This window comes from Erpetoichthys calabaricus, chromosome 1 (assembly GCF_900747795.2).
Source record: "Erpetoichthys calabaricus chromosome 1, fErpCal1.3, whole genome shotgun sequence".
Lineage (NCBI taxonomy): Eukaryota > Metazoa > Chordata > Cladistia > Polypteriformes > Polypteridae > Erpetoichthys > Erpetoichthys calabaricus.
The window spans coordinates 59,149,126-59,166,522 of record NC_041394.2 but is presented as its reverse complement, the minus strand read 5'-3'; the positions used below and the strand labels follow the sequence as shown (position 1 = coordinate 59,166,522).

The window sequence follows — 17,397 nt, the reverse complement described above, 5'->3', positions numbered from 1 at the left end:
AAAGCAAGGGAACGATGGGAGCACCAGCACTCTGCTCACATCACGTCGCTTCTTACTGCAAGCCGCAAGTAGTAAGTCTGTGATAAGCGGAATACTGCTACACTTTGCACTCACAGGACGGAAGGACAATCCCGACCGCTTTTATATAGTGTCTTGATGATTGATATTCATTATATTATATTCATTGCTTATATAGAAGCCTTACAGTGTGAGATTTATTTCTTTTGTCCCGACACTTGGCATCTCTTGTTAGTAACCAGTTCGTCAATATCAGGCTTGAAATCTTGTGCAGCTGCAACTTTTATGAGGGATGAAAGGTGCTCGACGGTAAGTCTTGAGCGATGTGGGGTTTTGGTAGCTTTCATTAACAAGAACAATTGCTCACAAAGATAAGTGCTTCCAAAAATAGACAGTACTCTCGATGCCAACTTACGGATCTGCACATACGAGGGTGGCAGGTAAGCATACAAGCCTGGCACACCAACTTCGTTGTATTTTGCCTTCAGAATAGAATCTGACTGCACTTCAGTCAATTCCATTTGGATGTTCTCAGGCGCATTCTCAACGTTGTAAGAGAACAGCGCAATGCCCTGTTTGTGTGAACTGAAATCACGAAAATGCTCACTGAATTCATTGCTCAGTAATTCAAGTTGGAAAACAAATCCTCCAAAAATCAAATTTTACTTTACTAAGTTTACTTCAAAGTTTATATTGTAAAATAAGCCGATATGCAAAAAGCCACCTGACCTACAATAATTTTACAAACTCAAAATCACAAAAATGTTAATAAACAACTCACCAACTTCTCGCGTCCACTTCAGATCTTCAGCTGTAGTCTGCACTAACTGTTCGTTACAATACTAGCACAAAATTACATGAAACTAGAGCAAAAAAAACGTGACAATATGCGGGCTATTAGGCTACTACTCGTGATGGTCAGTTCTGCCCAGTGGCCAGTCTCAGCAACCCAGTCAGTAGTGTAGCCTTAGCAGGGGCGGCTCTAGGCTCGTGGCGGCCCTGGGCAGAGAAAGAATCGGTGGCCCCTTCGCCTGGCAATGTCAATACGGTACCTTATGCACGGCGGATGGCCACATCCGTTGCGGACACTGCATAGCCGCCTCGTGCTCATGAAACGCTTCTATATACTCGTGTCCGTAACTTGAAAACCAAGTGGCGACCCATGATATTCTCATTACGGCAAAACTTTATAATACTACATACAGCTTACTGCTCCGACTCTAGTGACATTTGTAAATACAGCGTACTAATTAACAAGAAACACAATGTTTTTCGGCCACATTGCCGTCAGCTGTGTCATTATTTTCTCTTTCTGTTTTATATTCAATATATATTGGCGTGGCGGCACTGTGCAGGTTCACAGTTAGCACATGCCTAATGCCACCTCTGCTGCAGCCTAGCACTTCAGTTGTGACGCTGCGGCTCATTAACTTGTCAAGGCTTGTGGCTATACTAGCAGATGACGTTTCCGGTACCGTAATGTCATGGGAAAACGCGCTTTTGTCAGAAGGCAGAAGTAAGAAAAGTCAATAAGTAACACCGAAGATGCAGAATAATATCGTTTGTGATTGAATCAATCATTTTGTACAAGTTCAGTGCTAACTAGGATCTGTCATGCGGGCCGCACAGATTTCTGTTGCGGGCTGCATGCGGCCTGGGGGCCGCGTGTTTGACATGCCTGTCTTAGAGGATATGAAGCAGTGGTTCACATGGACATCTGGAATACCCGCCCTGCTGCACAGGGCCTCAATCGGGTGGTGGAGGCTCAAAAGGCCACCATAGAAAAAACAGAAAAGAAAGAAGGGAAAAGGAGAGATTAGTAAAAATTGCAAATACCTGAAGAATATGATAATTCTATGCATGTAAAGTCTGTTGGGAGTACAATTAAAATGTAGCTATGAATAAAACAAATTAAAAAAGTGTGTTTTTAGGAGTTTTTTTTAATATGTTTCATAGAATTAGCCTTGTGTATCTTTATTGTTAAAGTATTCCATATTTTTGGTGCATAACAGCAGATGGCCTCTTCACTGATTCCTTTCGCTTAACTCTTGGAATAATAAGCAAACCACTAATAGAAAATCTAAGGTTATGACTTGGAATGTAGGGGTACAAGCATACCAAAATATAACATGGAGCAAGATTATTTAAGGCTTTATATAACATTAGTAGTATTTTAAAATATTTTCTAAAGGACATGGGTAATCAATATACTGTAACTGCTTTGATTGGTGAGATGTGCACAAATTTTCTTTTTCTGGTTAAGATTGTTGATGCTGCATTCAAAACTAATTGCAACCAATTGCTGTCCTTCTTAGGTAGTTAGAAGTGCATTACCGGAATCTAGTTGATTAAAAAAAGCATGAATGAATCTCTCAGTATCTTGCATTGTTATAAGTGTTCTAACTTCTGCAATATTCCTTAAGTGAAAATATGCAACCTTAGTAATATGGTTAACATACAATTTAAGGTTTAGGTCAGAGTCCATGATTACACCTAAGTTCTTTACCTCCGCCTTGACCTCTAATGCTAAGGGATCAAGTTTATTTCTAATACTCACAGTATTTCCATTTTTGTTAACCACCAAAATTTCAGTTTTTTCCTTATTTAACTTGAGAAAGTTACCACTCATCCATTCAGAAATATAAATAAGACACTGGATCAGAGAGACCAGAGCGTCAGTGTTATCAGTTGCTATTCATAAGTAAAGCTGCGTGTCTTCAGCATAAGTGTGGTTATAATCTGGCCTAACAGAAGAATTTAGATAATAATAATAATAATAAGTTTTATTTATGTAGTGCCTTTCATACACTCAAGGACACTTTACAATTCAATACACACATTAACAAGACAGTAGAAATTACATAAATGAAAAAGAAAAATACTCATTGAAAAGATATGTTTTTAACAGAAGTTTGAAATAAATAATAGATTTTTTAGAATAGAATTTTAGGGGTTATCACTCTGAAAGCTCTGCCACCCATAGTTACTAATCTGTATTTAGGTACAGTGAGTTACTGAGCGTCCAATGATCATAATGCACGGGGAGGAGTGTAAGGAAGCAGCAGCTCTGACAGATAATGAGGGGCTAACCCATGAGGGGTTTTAAAGGTGAGAAGAATAATTTTATATTTGATTCTTGAAGAAACTGGTATCCAATGTAAATCATAGAGGACAGGAGTGATGTGAGCAGATTTTTTAGTGTCTGTAAGTAAACGAGCAGCAGATTTCTGAACATATTGTAATCTATTGATATATTTAGTCGGGAGGCCTGACAGGTAGTGATGAAAGCGTGAATGAGTGTTTCAGTGTCTTTCACACTGAGGAAAGAATGCAGATGAGCAATGTTGTGAAGATGAAAAAAGGATGTCTGTACTATTGAGCTAATGTGTGATTGAAAAGAAAGAAGCTGATCAAAGATGACACCCAAATACGGACTGATGCTGAGGGTTGAACCAGGATCCCATTAATGTCAGTTTTTTAGCCCACGAAGGGTCAAGAGGACAGATTTGGTACCAACTAATAAGATTTCTGTTTTATCAGGATTGAGTTGTAAAAAATTATCTGTCATCCAATGATTGATTTCCAGAATGCAGTCGGTCAGTACAACAGGTGAAGATGTTGCAGTTGCATCAACACTTACATAAAGTTGTGTGTCATCAGCATAGCAATGGAAGCTCAGACCATACCGATGAATAATCTCACCTAATTGGAGCATACAGATGTTGAAGGGGATTGGACCCTTGAGGGATACCTTGTGTGAATGAAGTAGTGGCAGATTTGTATTCCCTAATGAAGACATAATACTGCCGATCACTGAGGTATGATGTGAACCAAGAAAGAGCAGCACCAGAGATAACAATAGCTGAAAGTCAGGACAGTAAAATGTTATGGTTAACTGTATCAAACGCTGTGCTCAAGTTAAGAAGAACTAGACTAGCGGCAATCCCAGAATCTGCGGTTATAAGTAAGTCATTGGCTTCCTTAAGTAAAGCAGTTTCAGTGCTATGTAGGGCTCTTAATCAAAATCGAAAGGGCTCAAGCAGGTTATGCAAATTTAAATAATCATTGAGCAGCAACAACCTTTTCTAAGATCTTAGTCATAAATGGAAGATTAGAATTTGGGCAATAAAATTTTAGCTGTAAGGGATCTAAGCTTCCTTGGGGAAAAAATGGAAGAAACCTAGGGAAAGGCAGTTCAAAGAGAGACCCCTTTCCAGATATGTTGGGTGTGCAGTGGGTGTCAACACAGAATCTGATCCAATCCTGATCTCTTCTTGTTTCAATATTATGAGATACACTACTCAGTACACCTCTTAGCTACCACTGTTTGTTAGGGCAGCAGGAGAACTGAAGAGATGGAAAATTAAGAAAAAGAGAGGTTTTTGGTAAATGTGCAGTTTCAGTAATTAACTGATAAGTGGATCTGCTCAAATCTGTTTTCTGTGTCTCTGCATTAGACAAATTAATCGTTTTGCAATACTACTGTATATGACCTGATCCATCAAAGAAGATTTTCGTGCTTAGTGGAAGATTGTTAAATAAACACTTTATGGGTCAACTCTTAAGCAGTTTAGACTTCAAAGCAGGTGACTCTTTTACAAGACAGCAAATATCCATGTCCTGTAGACAGCCATCACAATAATCAGTAACAGAGTTATTCAGGAAATTTGCCTTTCAACCTATCATCCCAGTCGGAACAATGTGTGCCTATTGCTCCTGCATCTTAAATTTAATATTTACATGTTTCTTTGCCTAAGAGAAAATCACCCATTGTACAAAAAATGCTCCCCTCTGACATCTGCATCTAGAGACGGGACTTTAATGTTCTTCTGCATTTCATGTGTACGTACTTCATCTACTAGAATTCCCCCAAATTCATATTTTGAATGCTCTTGTGTTTTTATACTTTCATTTTCGTTGTTTCTGTTTGGATCCCTGCTTTGAACTGCTGCTTTCACCAAAACCTTAGACCATAACTCTTAAAGTGAAGGCTTTTCGAAGCGTGGTTTTCCTTCACCAGTGAAAGGTTCTCGCTTCTCACTGATCTTCTTGCAAGCCTTCAAGAAACAGACTAAAGAGCTTGGTGAGATACTAGTGAGAAAAGCATGAGTGAGACTCTCATCATTCATTATTGAGAAACTGGCCCTTTGTCTCTAAACTGTGGTAATATTTTAACACTACTACTCACAGATGGTGTCTTCTTTACTGTGTCACTTTTCTGTCTTTTACACAGGATACACAGGATACAGGCTGGTCAATGGCACTGATTCTTGTTCTGGCCGTGTGGAGTTGCAGTTTGGTGGTAAATGGGGAACTGTCTGTGATCAGTATTGGACTCTGAAAGATGCCAATGTTTTGTGCCACCAACTGAAATGTGGGTATGCAATTGAAGCTCCAGGACAGGCCAGGTTTGGAGAAGGATCTGGTGAAATATGGGCAGATATATTTGGCTGTGAAGGCAGTGAGACCCACTTGTCAAAGTGCCCCATATCTGTCTGGGGACGAGAAGGCTGCACTCATGCAAATGATGCCGGTGTGATTTGTTCTTGTAAGTAGTGTCTTCTTTATTAAACAAAATATTATCAGCTTTATTGGACATTTCTGATTACAACACAATGGAGTATAATACAACTGTATAGGTTCAATTATATAAAGTATATAGAAATACTGTATACACAAACTTTATGTTCCATTTTGAAGTACAAGTATGATTTTTTTAATTTATCTGTCAGAAGTGGTCTTTATAATGCAATTTCAGGTACATTACTATAGGAGCAAAAAGCAATGATATATATTTAGCAGACACAAATTTAATTTTAATTGTAATTACAAATTAAAAGGTCCATTGCATCATTAGCAAAATCAAGTAAACACTCCCATCATCTCATGCAATTAGATAGAAAATGGAAAAGAATGTTATGGTGACCATAAAAATAATGTGTCTGTCGTTATGATCTTAGACTCCTCTCCTTTACTTTCTTTTTTATTTCCAACACCACCTACTGTATATGTGCCAGTCACACAATGGGAGAGGTGGAGAATAAAAGAAGATTAAACCTTTGATAACATTATGCTTTTAAGACATTGAGTTCTAGTGTCTAATTACTAGTAAATATTGTTAACAACAAATGTTGTTCATGTCTAGTGTAGTTTGGAAGCTTTGCCACCTTTTATTTGTCTGTGGTTTCAACCACCTACAGTACCATTTTCTAACTTGTCCCCTTACATCACCAAAATGTTTCTGATGGCTTCAGTCTGAATATTTGTATTTTTAAGTTAACCTCCACAACACATTGTGTGTTTCCTATTAGGACCTTGGTATAGTGGGGGTATGTCACTTCACTCTTTATCCTCTGGCTTTGTCTGTTATGCTGCAGGAGTCAGCTTTGGAACGCTGAATTGTACTGAGTGGACAGTATGCCTTAATTGTGTCTAACCAATTGAATTGCGACACATTAATTTGATAAATGAGAAATAAACATTAATTTTAAAAATATCGTATTTGTGGGTATAAAAATACAATCATCATAATTTATGTAAAAATCTGAGTAATACAGCCTATTTCACTTACTGTACAACATTCTTGCTGTCACTTACATTTCTTAGAGATTCTTCAGACAGAACTCATAATAAACTTTACTGTTTATATTGAAAAAAAGTAATTGCATAAAAGACACTGTAACTACCCAAGGCTCAATGGAGGATGGAGTAACACACAGACACCACCAGCTGTTGAATATTAAATGTTTATGCAACAGACCCTGACAAACTCAGGAGATGGTCTATAAAGCCTAACGCTTTCTCAGTGGATCCCTGTCTTTATAAATTGTAATGCCACACAGATTATCTTCTTTTCTCTTGTCTAGCCTGATGTAGCGCAGTGGTCACCTCGTCTCCTTAAAGGTACTTAAACACTTACGGCTCTGACCTCCCACCTCTCCCCTGAAGTGTCTCACCTGCCTGTTCTCTCACAGGTCTGAGTCACTACAAAGTTAAACCTTAATTGACTGTGGTAAAAGAATTCCTTACTAAAATTAATTAATAAGTATACAGTGCATCCGGAAAGTATTCACAGCGCATCACTTTTTCCACATTTTGTTATGTTACAGCCTTATTCCAAAACAGATTAAATTAATTTTTTTCCTCAGAATTCTACACACAACATCCCATAATGACAACGTGAAAAAAGTTTACTTGAGGTTTTTGCAAATTTATTAAAGATAAAAAAATTGAGAAAGCACATGTACATAAGTATTCACAGCCTTTGCCGTGAAGCTCGAAATTGAGCTCAGGTGCATCCTGCTTCCCCTGATCATCATTGAGATGTTTCTGCAGGTTAATTGGAGTCCACCAGTGGTAAATTCAGTTGACTGGACATGATTTGGAAAGGCACACACCTGTCTATATAAGGTCCCACAGTTGACAGTTCATGTCAGAGCACAAACCAAGCATGAAGTCAAAGGAATTGTCTGTAGACCTCGAGACAGGATTGTCTCGAGGCACATGTCTGGGGAAGGTTACAGAAAAATTTCTGCTGCTTTGAAGGTCCCAATGAGCACAGTGGCCTCCATCATCCGTAAGTGGAAGAAGTTCGAAACCACCAGGACTCTTCCTAGAGCTGGCCGGCCATCTAAACTGAGCGATCAGGAGAGAAGGGCCTTAGTCAGGGAGGTGACCAAGAACCCGATGGTCACTCTGTCAGAGCTCCAGAGGTCCTCTGTGGAGAGAGGAGAACCTTCCAGAAGGACAACCATCTCTGCAGCAATCCACCAATCAGGCCTGTATGGTAGAGTGGCCAGACGGAAGCCACTCCTTAGTAAAAGGCACATGGCAGCCCACCTGGAGTTTGCCAAAAGGCACCTGAAGGACTCTCAGACCATGAGAAAGAAAATTCTCTGGTCTGATGAGACAAAGATTGAACTCTTTGGTGTGAATGCCAGGCGTCACTTTGGAGGAAACCTGGCACCATCCCTACAGTGAAGCATGGTGGTGGCAGCATCATGCTGTGGGGATGTTTTTCAGTGGCAGGAACTGGGAGACTAGTCAGGATAAAGGGAAAGATAACTGCAGCAATGTACAGAGACATCCTGGATGAAAACCTGCTCCAGAGCGCTCTTGACCTCAGACTGGGGTGACGGTTCATCTTTCAGCAGGACAACGACCCTAAGCACACAGCCAAGATGTCAAAGGAGTGGCTTCAGGACAACTCTGTGAATGTCCTTGAGTGGCCCAGCCAGAGCCCAGACTTGAATCCGATTCAGCATCTCTGGAGAGATCTTAAAATGGCTGTGCACCGACGCTTCCCATCCAACCTGATGGAGCTTGAGAGGTGCTGCAAAGAGGAATGGGCGAAACTGGCCAAGGATAGGTGTGCCAAGCTTGTGGCATCATATTCAAAAAGACGTGAGGCTGTAATTGCTGCCAAAGGTGCATCGACAAAGTATTGAGCAAAGGCTGTGAATACTTATGTACATGTGATTTCTCAGTTTTTTTATTTTTAATAAATTTGCAAAAACCTCAAGTAAACTTTTTTCACGTTGTCATTATGGGATGATGTGTGTAGAATTCTGAGGAAAAAAATTAATTTAATCTGTTTTGGAATAAGGCTGTAACATAACAAAATGTGGAAAAAGTGATGCGCTGTGAATACTTTCCAGATGCACTGTATATCTGTATATATATACATACAGTATATATACAGTATATGAATACTGTTTCTACAGATTAATTAGTGTTGGCAATGATTTTCTTGTAATTTATGGATTTATGATTTAATTAATGAATAAACTTAAGCCTTTCACTTTATATTAAAATTTTTTTTGTGACAAAAACACTTTAGATTTTTTTTACTGATACGATGTAATATTGTCTCAAATGACTACAAAATAATTTGTACTAATGTTAAGAAGAAAAGATTGCTTAAATAAATAACTGTAAAATGATTAAATCAAGTGTTACATAACTATTGGTCTCTTTCTTTGTTTCTTCTTACTATTAGATTTTTATCTGTCCATTTCCTGAACGCACCTATTCAAATAGTGCGGTCACATTGAGCTAAAGCCTTGGCATTACTGAGTGTAAGGCAGACACTAAGCCAACATGCCATATCACTGCCACACTTGTCCAGACAGGGCCAATCAACATGACAAGTGGATCTTTTAGACATGGGAGTAATTTATGACAGACGTGTTTTGAGCCTATCAATTAAATTGCATGTTTATGTTAAATGTACTTCAGTTTTTCTTTTAGTGCTTAAGATTGCTTTACATTTCATTGTTCAGATGCACAACAGTAATCTTGTATTTCTTCTACAAACTAAATATATTTTTCATCTTTAACATCTTTATAGCATACCCCTATAAGCAACCAAGTGCCAATACAGAATCCTAAGAAAGGTCAGAAAACCCAGCAAAAAAGGGTCAAGAATCCAGAAAAATGACAAAAATCACAAAATCACTGCAGAACACAAGGCACACTCACCACTCCCTAGTGCATTCAAGATGAACCACCAGGAAGTGAGGGAAACCCTTCGCTAAGCGAAGTTCCTGAAGGTGATGGGCAGGTGGTCCCCAACAAAAGGCAAATAAGAAAATCATTGATACATAGAAAAAAAAACAAATACAAAGAAAATTGAAAATAAACAAATAAAATGAATACAGACAAAAGAATCAAACATTAATAAAGATCGCATAAAATGAACATTTGAACAGCAGCCAGAGCATAACACAGATAAACCGGTTAGAAAATGGATGGATTTATGGACATGTTATGGTGCCAGAAGATTATTGTGAGCAAAAAGACAAGATACAATTTTTGATTTTTCACAAATAAACATTGACTTTGCTTTTCACAATGGAATACATAAGACTGAAAAATTTGAAAATGTAGTAGGGTTATGGGGAAACATCGATACATGTAAGAATCCATATTCTTATGATTTATAAAAATAAATCATTTCATTAATTCCAAAACCTGACTTTCTTTGTTACTTTCTCATCTCAGTTTTATCTGTTCTAAATTACACTACAATAAGACCAAACCACTGTGCATGTGCACTCTTTCTCCTTCTCTTGCACACACTGAAAAGACAGTGTAACACAAGTCTGTGCAGTGCACACATTATTTAGTGTGTTGTGCTGTCATGCTAACATAACTGCAAACTGTACCAATGCTAACATTCATCCTGGACTGCAGTTTTGTCTTTGTTAAAACCTGTGCATTAGCGATGTATTTTTTTTATTATTAATATGCATTGTACAGGTGATTGGGGTCAGGGCCTGTGTCAATAGGTGATGGCACACACCCTGGATAGGAGGCCAGCTGTAACCTGCCCAGAAAGGGATGTCAGGTGGAGATGCAGCAAAAAGTGTCCCTTGAATTATTCATGAGATGTAAAAATAGAAGAAGGACACAAGGGAATATACAAGAAGAGATTCCCCAAGCCTATAACCTTTGGGCCTCATTTGCAGCAAAGGCCTCTGCAGGCTTATTGGGCCATTTGGTGAAAAATGGGGAAGGGTATCTGGGCCACCAGAGGGAGCTCTGGGCAGATGACCCCAGGGGTTTTGTAGGGCTATGCCTGACCCTGAGGTGGTGTAGAGGAGACCAGATGTGACCTCAGAAGTAGTCCAGGGATCTGGTATAAAGAAGGTCAGTAGCCATTGCTCCGTTGAACTTAGGTGAAGTGTGGATGAGAGATCACCGGGCAGAACGAGGAAGGAGATGAGAGGTGCAATGGTAGAAGGTGTAGACAGGGGGAGGTGTTAAAGGTTTTTTCATTATCTTTAATTCCTCGGTTGTTGTTTTTTTGCCTCCTGTGTTCTCTAACCTTCTTTATTGACTTCAGGTGTTTCAGTTGTTTCTTCCCTTACATTCAAGTAGTTATGTAATGTTACAAAAAGTTAAGAAAATGTAACTTCCAGAAAAGAATTTTCTATGAATTTATTTTACAACATATGGTAAAATGTTAATCAATATTTTTTCATTTTTCAATCAATAAAGATTATTACAAATGAAAAATATATTAAAAATAATTATTCTCACTCAGGTGGACAAACTAACACACCTATAAACACTTTCCCTTCAAACTAAGTCCCTGCATGACTTTTCTCTCTTAAGAACAAGAAGCTGACCCATTCCGTTTGAAGCAAAAAACTGACCCACTGGATTTGGGACAAGTAGACAGATTAACACTCTTCAGCATCAAGTGCTCTCTTTGAGTCTGAAAGCTTCATTCTATAGAGCTCGTGGGTTTGTAGACCCTGAAATCCCTCCGGCAATGCTTGAGAGGAGATACTGCTAGTTCTGAGATCCATTTACAGTACCAAGTTTAAGTTCCATGCCACTGACTGAGCCCAATCTGGGAAGATTGAGAAGAAGCATTACATGAAGAGAAAAAACTTCAGCTCCCTCCTGTATATCTTGTGCCAGAAAGAGTCACTCTTATTCCTTTCAAGTGGCAGAAGACATGGCAAAGATCCTAGAAATTACCTGATGAAAATAACACCACATAAATGGAAAAAGGACAATGTGGCAAATACAAATGCACCCTACTTCAAGCAGTGTTGTACATCAGAACCTGAAGCAATGGCAAACAATTCTATTCAGTATCAGAAGTCACATTTAAAGGATTGCTATTTTAAAATTGTTTTATCTGTGCCAAGAATAATTACAGCACTAAGTAGTTAGTAAGCAGAGGGCTAAGGGCCTGCTTTCTTGTGCTGAATTATTACTGTTGTCACACATGTGCGGATGGAAAGCAGCTGAAGACCTCACAAAGGGATAATTCCATGCCAGACCAAGGAGTGGCAGGGCACTCTGATCCTTCCTCTTTTGAATTGGCAGACCAACTGCGGAAAAATTTTGCCTGGACTCGATAATGTCACTTCAGTTTCCAGCCCCGATGATGTTACTTCCAGTTCCGATCCGGATGATATCACTTCCCCTGCCCAACTTTAAAACTGCCATGTTTCCCTGTCTGTACTGTTCTGTGTTGACTGAAGTCTGTTAAGACCTGTACCATTTGAACCACAACTTCCAATTTGGCAGCCTATTTCCAGTACACAGGCAGCTGTTACCAAACCTTTCTCTGTGTCTTATGGAATCCTTTCACATTGTGTAACAAGCTTTTGATTAAATGTGTCTGGTAATTATCTAGCTTTAATAACGTTTTATCCAATCTGCATAGAAAAGGCCTTGAGTTACACTCCAAAGATTTCAGCCTCTCTCACCACAACTGTGTACAGTAATCCCTCCTCCATCGCGGGGGTTGCGTTCCAGAGCCACCCGCGAAATAAGAAAATCCGCGAAGTAGAAACCATATGTTTATATGGTTATTTTTATATTGTCATGCAGGAATGTTATTCAGACACTGCAAACAAACATTTGTCTCTTTTTCAAAAGTTTAAACTGTGCTCCATGACAAGACAGAGATGACAGTTCCGTCTCACAATTAAAAGAATGCAAACATATCTTCCTCTTCAAAGGAGTGCTTGTCAGGAGCAGTGACTGTCACAGAGATAGAGAGAAAAGCAAACAGATCAATAGGGCTGTTTTTTTTTAAGTATGTGAAGCACCGCGTCACAAAGCTGTTGAAGGCGGCAGCTCACACCCCCTCCGTCAGGAGCAGACAAAGTGAGACAGAGTTTGTTTTTCAATCAAAAATCAATACGTGCCCTTCGAGCTTTTAAGTATGCGAAGCTCCGTGCAGCATGTCGTTTCAGGAAGCAGCTGCACAAAAGATCACAACGTGAAGATAATCTTTCAGCATTTTTAGACGAGCGTCCGTATCGTCTAGGTGTGCGAACAGCCCCCCTGCTCAATCCCCCTATGTCAGGATCAGAGAAAGTCAGCGCAAAAGAAAGAGAAAAGTAAGCTGGGTAGCTTCTCAGCCATCTGCCAATAGCGTCCCTTGTATGAAATCAACTGGGCAAACCAACTGAGGAAGCATGTACCAGAAATTAAAAGATCCATTGTCCGCAGAAACCCGCGAAGCAGCGAAAAATCCGCAATATATATTTAAATATGCTTACATATAAAATCCGTGATGGAGTGAAGCCGCGAAAGGCGAGGCGCGATATAGCAAGGGATTACTGTATTAGTCTAAGGATGAACTAAATATGAAGTCATGCTAAATTCCGAAAGAGAAATTCAAAATGAAAGCTGTGGTAAGATCATCAGAATTCCAATAAATTCTCAAGAAACACAAAACAGTCATATTAATTTGTGTGATATTTAGTCTGTCTTGTTTGTCTTGCTTTTTGTCTTCATCCCCCTTGATGTCTGATCTGTTTTCTAGTATTACAATCTGGAATGAAAATGGATTTTCATTTGGATTGTATATAATGGACTTAATAATATAGTCCAAATTATTGAAGTGGAATGAAAATAAAATACCTTGTACCTTGAAATGCTACAAAAACGCCAAGGATAACACTTGAAGGAGCTACAAAGATCCACAGTAGAGATGGGATTATTTGTCCATAGGACCAGTTTAAGCAATACTCACCATATAGTGGAGCTTTATGGACGCATGACCAGAAAAAAATAACATTATTTAAAGAAAAAAATAAGAAAAACCATTAGGAGTTTGCCTAACAGTATGTAGTGTACTCCCAAAACACGTGGAACAAATTCTCTGGTCAGACTAAAATTGAACTTTTTGGCCATCATGGAAACTGCCACATGTGATGCAAACCAAACACTTCCCATTACTCCAAGAACACCATTCTCACAGTGAACCATGGCGGTGGCAGCATAATGCTGTGGGAATGTTTTTCATCGGCATCAACAGGGTTGAAGGAAGGATGGATGGCACTCAGTACGGGGCAATTCGTAAGTCTGCTAGAGATTTGAGACTGGGATGAAGGTTTGCCTTTCAGCAGGACAATGAACCTAAACATACTGCTGAAGATACATTGCAGTGGTTTAAAGGGAAACATTTAACTATCTTGGAATGGCCTAGTCAAAGCCCAGACCTCAATCCAATTGAGAATCTGTGGCATGATTTGAAGATTGCTGTACACCAATGCAACTCATCTCACTTGAAGGTGTTGGAAGACATTTTGCCTTAAGCCTAGGAATGGGTGAAAACCCCATTGGCTAGATGTCCTAAGCTAATAGACACATTCACCAAGGGACTGGCAGCTGTCATTGCAGCAAAAGGTGACTCTACAAAGTATTAACTTTGGGGTGAATACTTATATGCACACTCATGATTTCTGTTTCTTTTGTCTTAATTATTGTTTGTGCTACAATAAAAAATATTTTGCACCTTCAAATTAGTAGTCAGGTTGTGTAAATCGATTGGTGCAAACACCTAAGGGGATGAATACTTTCACAGGGCACAACATATAAAGTATGTTGCTTTATAAGCATTTGCTATATTTTAAAATATCTTCTTATTTATAGGTCTTCTTCTTCTTTCGGCTTCTCCCGTTAGGGGATGCCACAGCGGATCATCTTCTTCCATATCTTTATATGGAATATTATTTTTTATCTTTTATCTTTATATGGAATATCATTCCATATTCCATATGCTGGGGAAGCAGCATAAAGAAGAGGGACGCCTCACACCTGGACAAACTGGTGAGGAAAGCAGGCTCTATTGTAGGCACGGAGTTAGACAGTTTGACATCTGTGGCAGAGTGACGGGCACTGAGCAGGCTCCTGTCAATAATGGAGAATCCACTGCATCCACTAAACAGTATTATCTCCAGACAGAGGAGCAGCTTCAGCAACAGACTGCTGTCACTGTCCTGCTCCACTGACAGATTGAGGAGATCATTCCTCCCCCACACTATGCGACTCTTCAATTCCGCCCGGGAGGGTAAATGTTAAAATTATACAAAGTTATTGTCTGTCTGTATACCTGTATTGTTATCACTCTTTAATTTAATATTGTTCCTTATCAGTATGCTGCTGCTGGAGTATGTGAATTTCCCCTTGAGATTAATAAAGTATCTATCTATCTATCTATCTATCTATCTATCTATCTATCTATCTATCTATCTATCTATCTATCTATCTATCTATCTATCTATCTATCTATCTATCTATCTATCTATCTATCTATCTATCTATCTATCTATCTATCTATCTATCTATCTATCTATCTTTCTGCCCTCTGCATCTTGTTCTGTTACACCCATCACCTGTATGTCCTCTCTCACCACATCCATAAACCTTCACTTAGGCCTTCTTCTTTTCCTCTTCCCTGGCAGCTCTATCCTTAGCATTCTTTTCCCGATATACCCAGCATCTCTCCTCTGCACATGTCCAAACCAACACAATCTCGCCTCTCCCAACCGTCCAACTTGAGCTGACCCTCTAATGTACTCATTTCTAATCCTATCCATCCTCGTCACACCCAGTGCAAATCTTAGCATCTTTAAGTCTTCTACATCCAGCTCTGTCTCCTGCTTTCTGGTCAGTGCCACCGCCTCCAACCCATATAACATAGCTGGTCTCACTACCGTCCTGTAGACCTTCCCTTTTACGCTTGCTGATTCCCATCTGTCACAAATTACTCCTGACGCTCTTCTCCACCCATTCCACCCTGCCTGCACTCTTTTTCACCTCTCTTCCACAATCCCCATTACTCTGTACTGTTGATCCCAAGTATTTAAACTCATCCACCTTCACCAACTCTACTCCTTGCATCCTCACCATTCCACTGACCTCCCTCTCATTTACACACATGTATTCTGTCTTGTTCCTACTGACCTTCATTCCTCTCCTCTCCAGAGCATATCTCCACCTATCCAGGGTCTCCTCAACCTGCTCCCTACTATCTCTACAGATCACAATGTCAATGTCACTCCTACTGCAGACCTCACCACTGTCACACTTCCCTCGTACATATCCTGTACAACTGTTACGTACTTCTCTGCCACTCACGACTTCCTCATACAATACCACAGCTCCTCTCGAGGCACTCTGTCATATGCTTTCTCCAGGTCCACAAAGACGCAATGCAACTCCTTCTGGCCTCCTCTAAACTTCTCCATCAACATCCTCAGAGCAAACATTGCATCTGTGGTGCTCTTTCTTAGCATGAAACCATACTGCTGCTCACTAATCATCACCTCACTTCTTAACCTAGCTTCCACTACTCTTTCCCATAACTTCATGCTGTGGCTCATCAATTTTATCCCCCTGTAGTTACTGCAGTCCTGCACATCCCCCTTATTCTTAAATATCAGCACCAGTACACTTCTTCTCCACTCCTCAGGCATCCTGTCACTTTCCAAGATTCCATTAAATAATCTGGTTAAAAACTCCATTGCCATCTCTCCTAAACACCTCCATGCTTCCATAGGTATGTCATCTGGACCAATGGCCTTTCCATTTTCCATCCTCTTCATAGCTGTCCTTACTTCCTCCTTGCTAATCCGTTGCACTTCCTGATTCACTATCTCTACATCATCCAACATCTTCTCTCTCTCATTCTCTTCATTCATCAGCCTCTCAAAGTACTCTTTCCATCTGCTCAACACACTCTCCTCGCTTGTGAGTACGTTTCCATCTTTATCCTTTATCACCCTAACCTGCTGTACATCTTTCCCAGCTCGGTCCCTCGGTCTAGCCAATCGGTACAGGTCCTTTTCTCCTTCCTTGGTGTCCAACCTCTCATACAACTCATCATACGCCTTTTCTTTAGCCTTCGCCACCTCACTCTTCACCTTGCGCCTTATCTCCTTGTACTCTTCTCTATTTTTGTATCTCTCTGACTATCCCACTTCTTCTTTGCCATCCTCTTACTCTGTATACTCTCCTGTATTTCTCATTCCACCACCAGGTTTCCTTTTCCTCCTTCCTCTTTCCAGATGTCACGCCAAGCACCCTTCTTGCTGTCACCCTTATTACATCTGCTGTAGTTTCCCAGCTGTCTGGTAACTCTTCACTGCCACCCAGTGCCTGTCTCACCTCCTCCCTAAACTCAACCTTGCAGTCTTCATTTATCAACTTCCACCATTTGATCCTTGGCTCTGCCCTCACTCTCTTACTCTTCTTGATCTCCAACATCATCCTACAGACCACCATCCTATGCTGCTTAACTATACTTTCCCCTGCCACCACTTTGCAGTCTTTAAGCTCCTTCAGATCAACTCTTCTGCATAGGATGTAATCTACCTGTGTGCATCTTCCTCCACTCTTGTATGTAACCCTATGTTCCTCCTTCTTCTTAAAATACGTATTCACCACAGCCATGCCCATCCTTTTGGCAAAATCCACTATCCTCTGACCTTCTTCATTCCTCTCCTTGACACCATACCTACCCATCACCTCCTCGTCTCCACTGTTCCCTTCACCAACATGCCCATTGAAATCCGCTCCAATCACCACTTTCTGTCCCTTGGGTACACCGTTCATCACTTC

At 40.0% G+C, this 17,397-nt stretch overlaps 1 protein-coding gene across 1 annotated transcript in view; it reads left to right on the top strand.

Moving 5' to 3' along the window:
- LOC114642267 (antigen WC1.1-like) overlaps positions 1 to 17,397 on the top strand; it is a 186,647-nt gene that overhangs the window by 99,827 nt on the left and 69,423 nt on the right. The window contains exon 21 of the mRNA XM_051935686.1: positions 5,252 to 5,566. Coding sequence (XP_051791646.1) covers positions 5,252 to 5,566 — 315 coding nt within the window. The remainder of the gene's footprint in view (positions 1 to 5,251; positions 5,567 to 17,397) is intronic.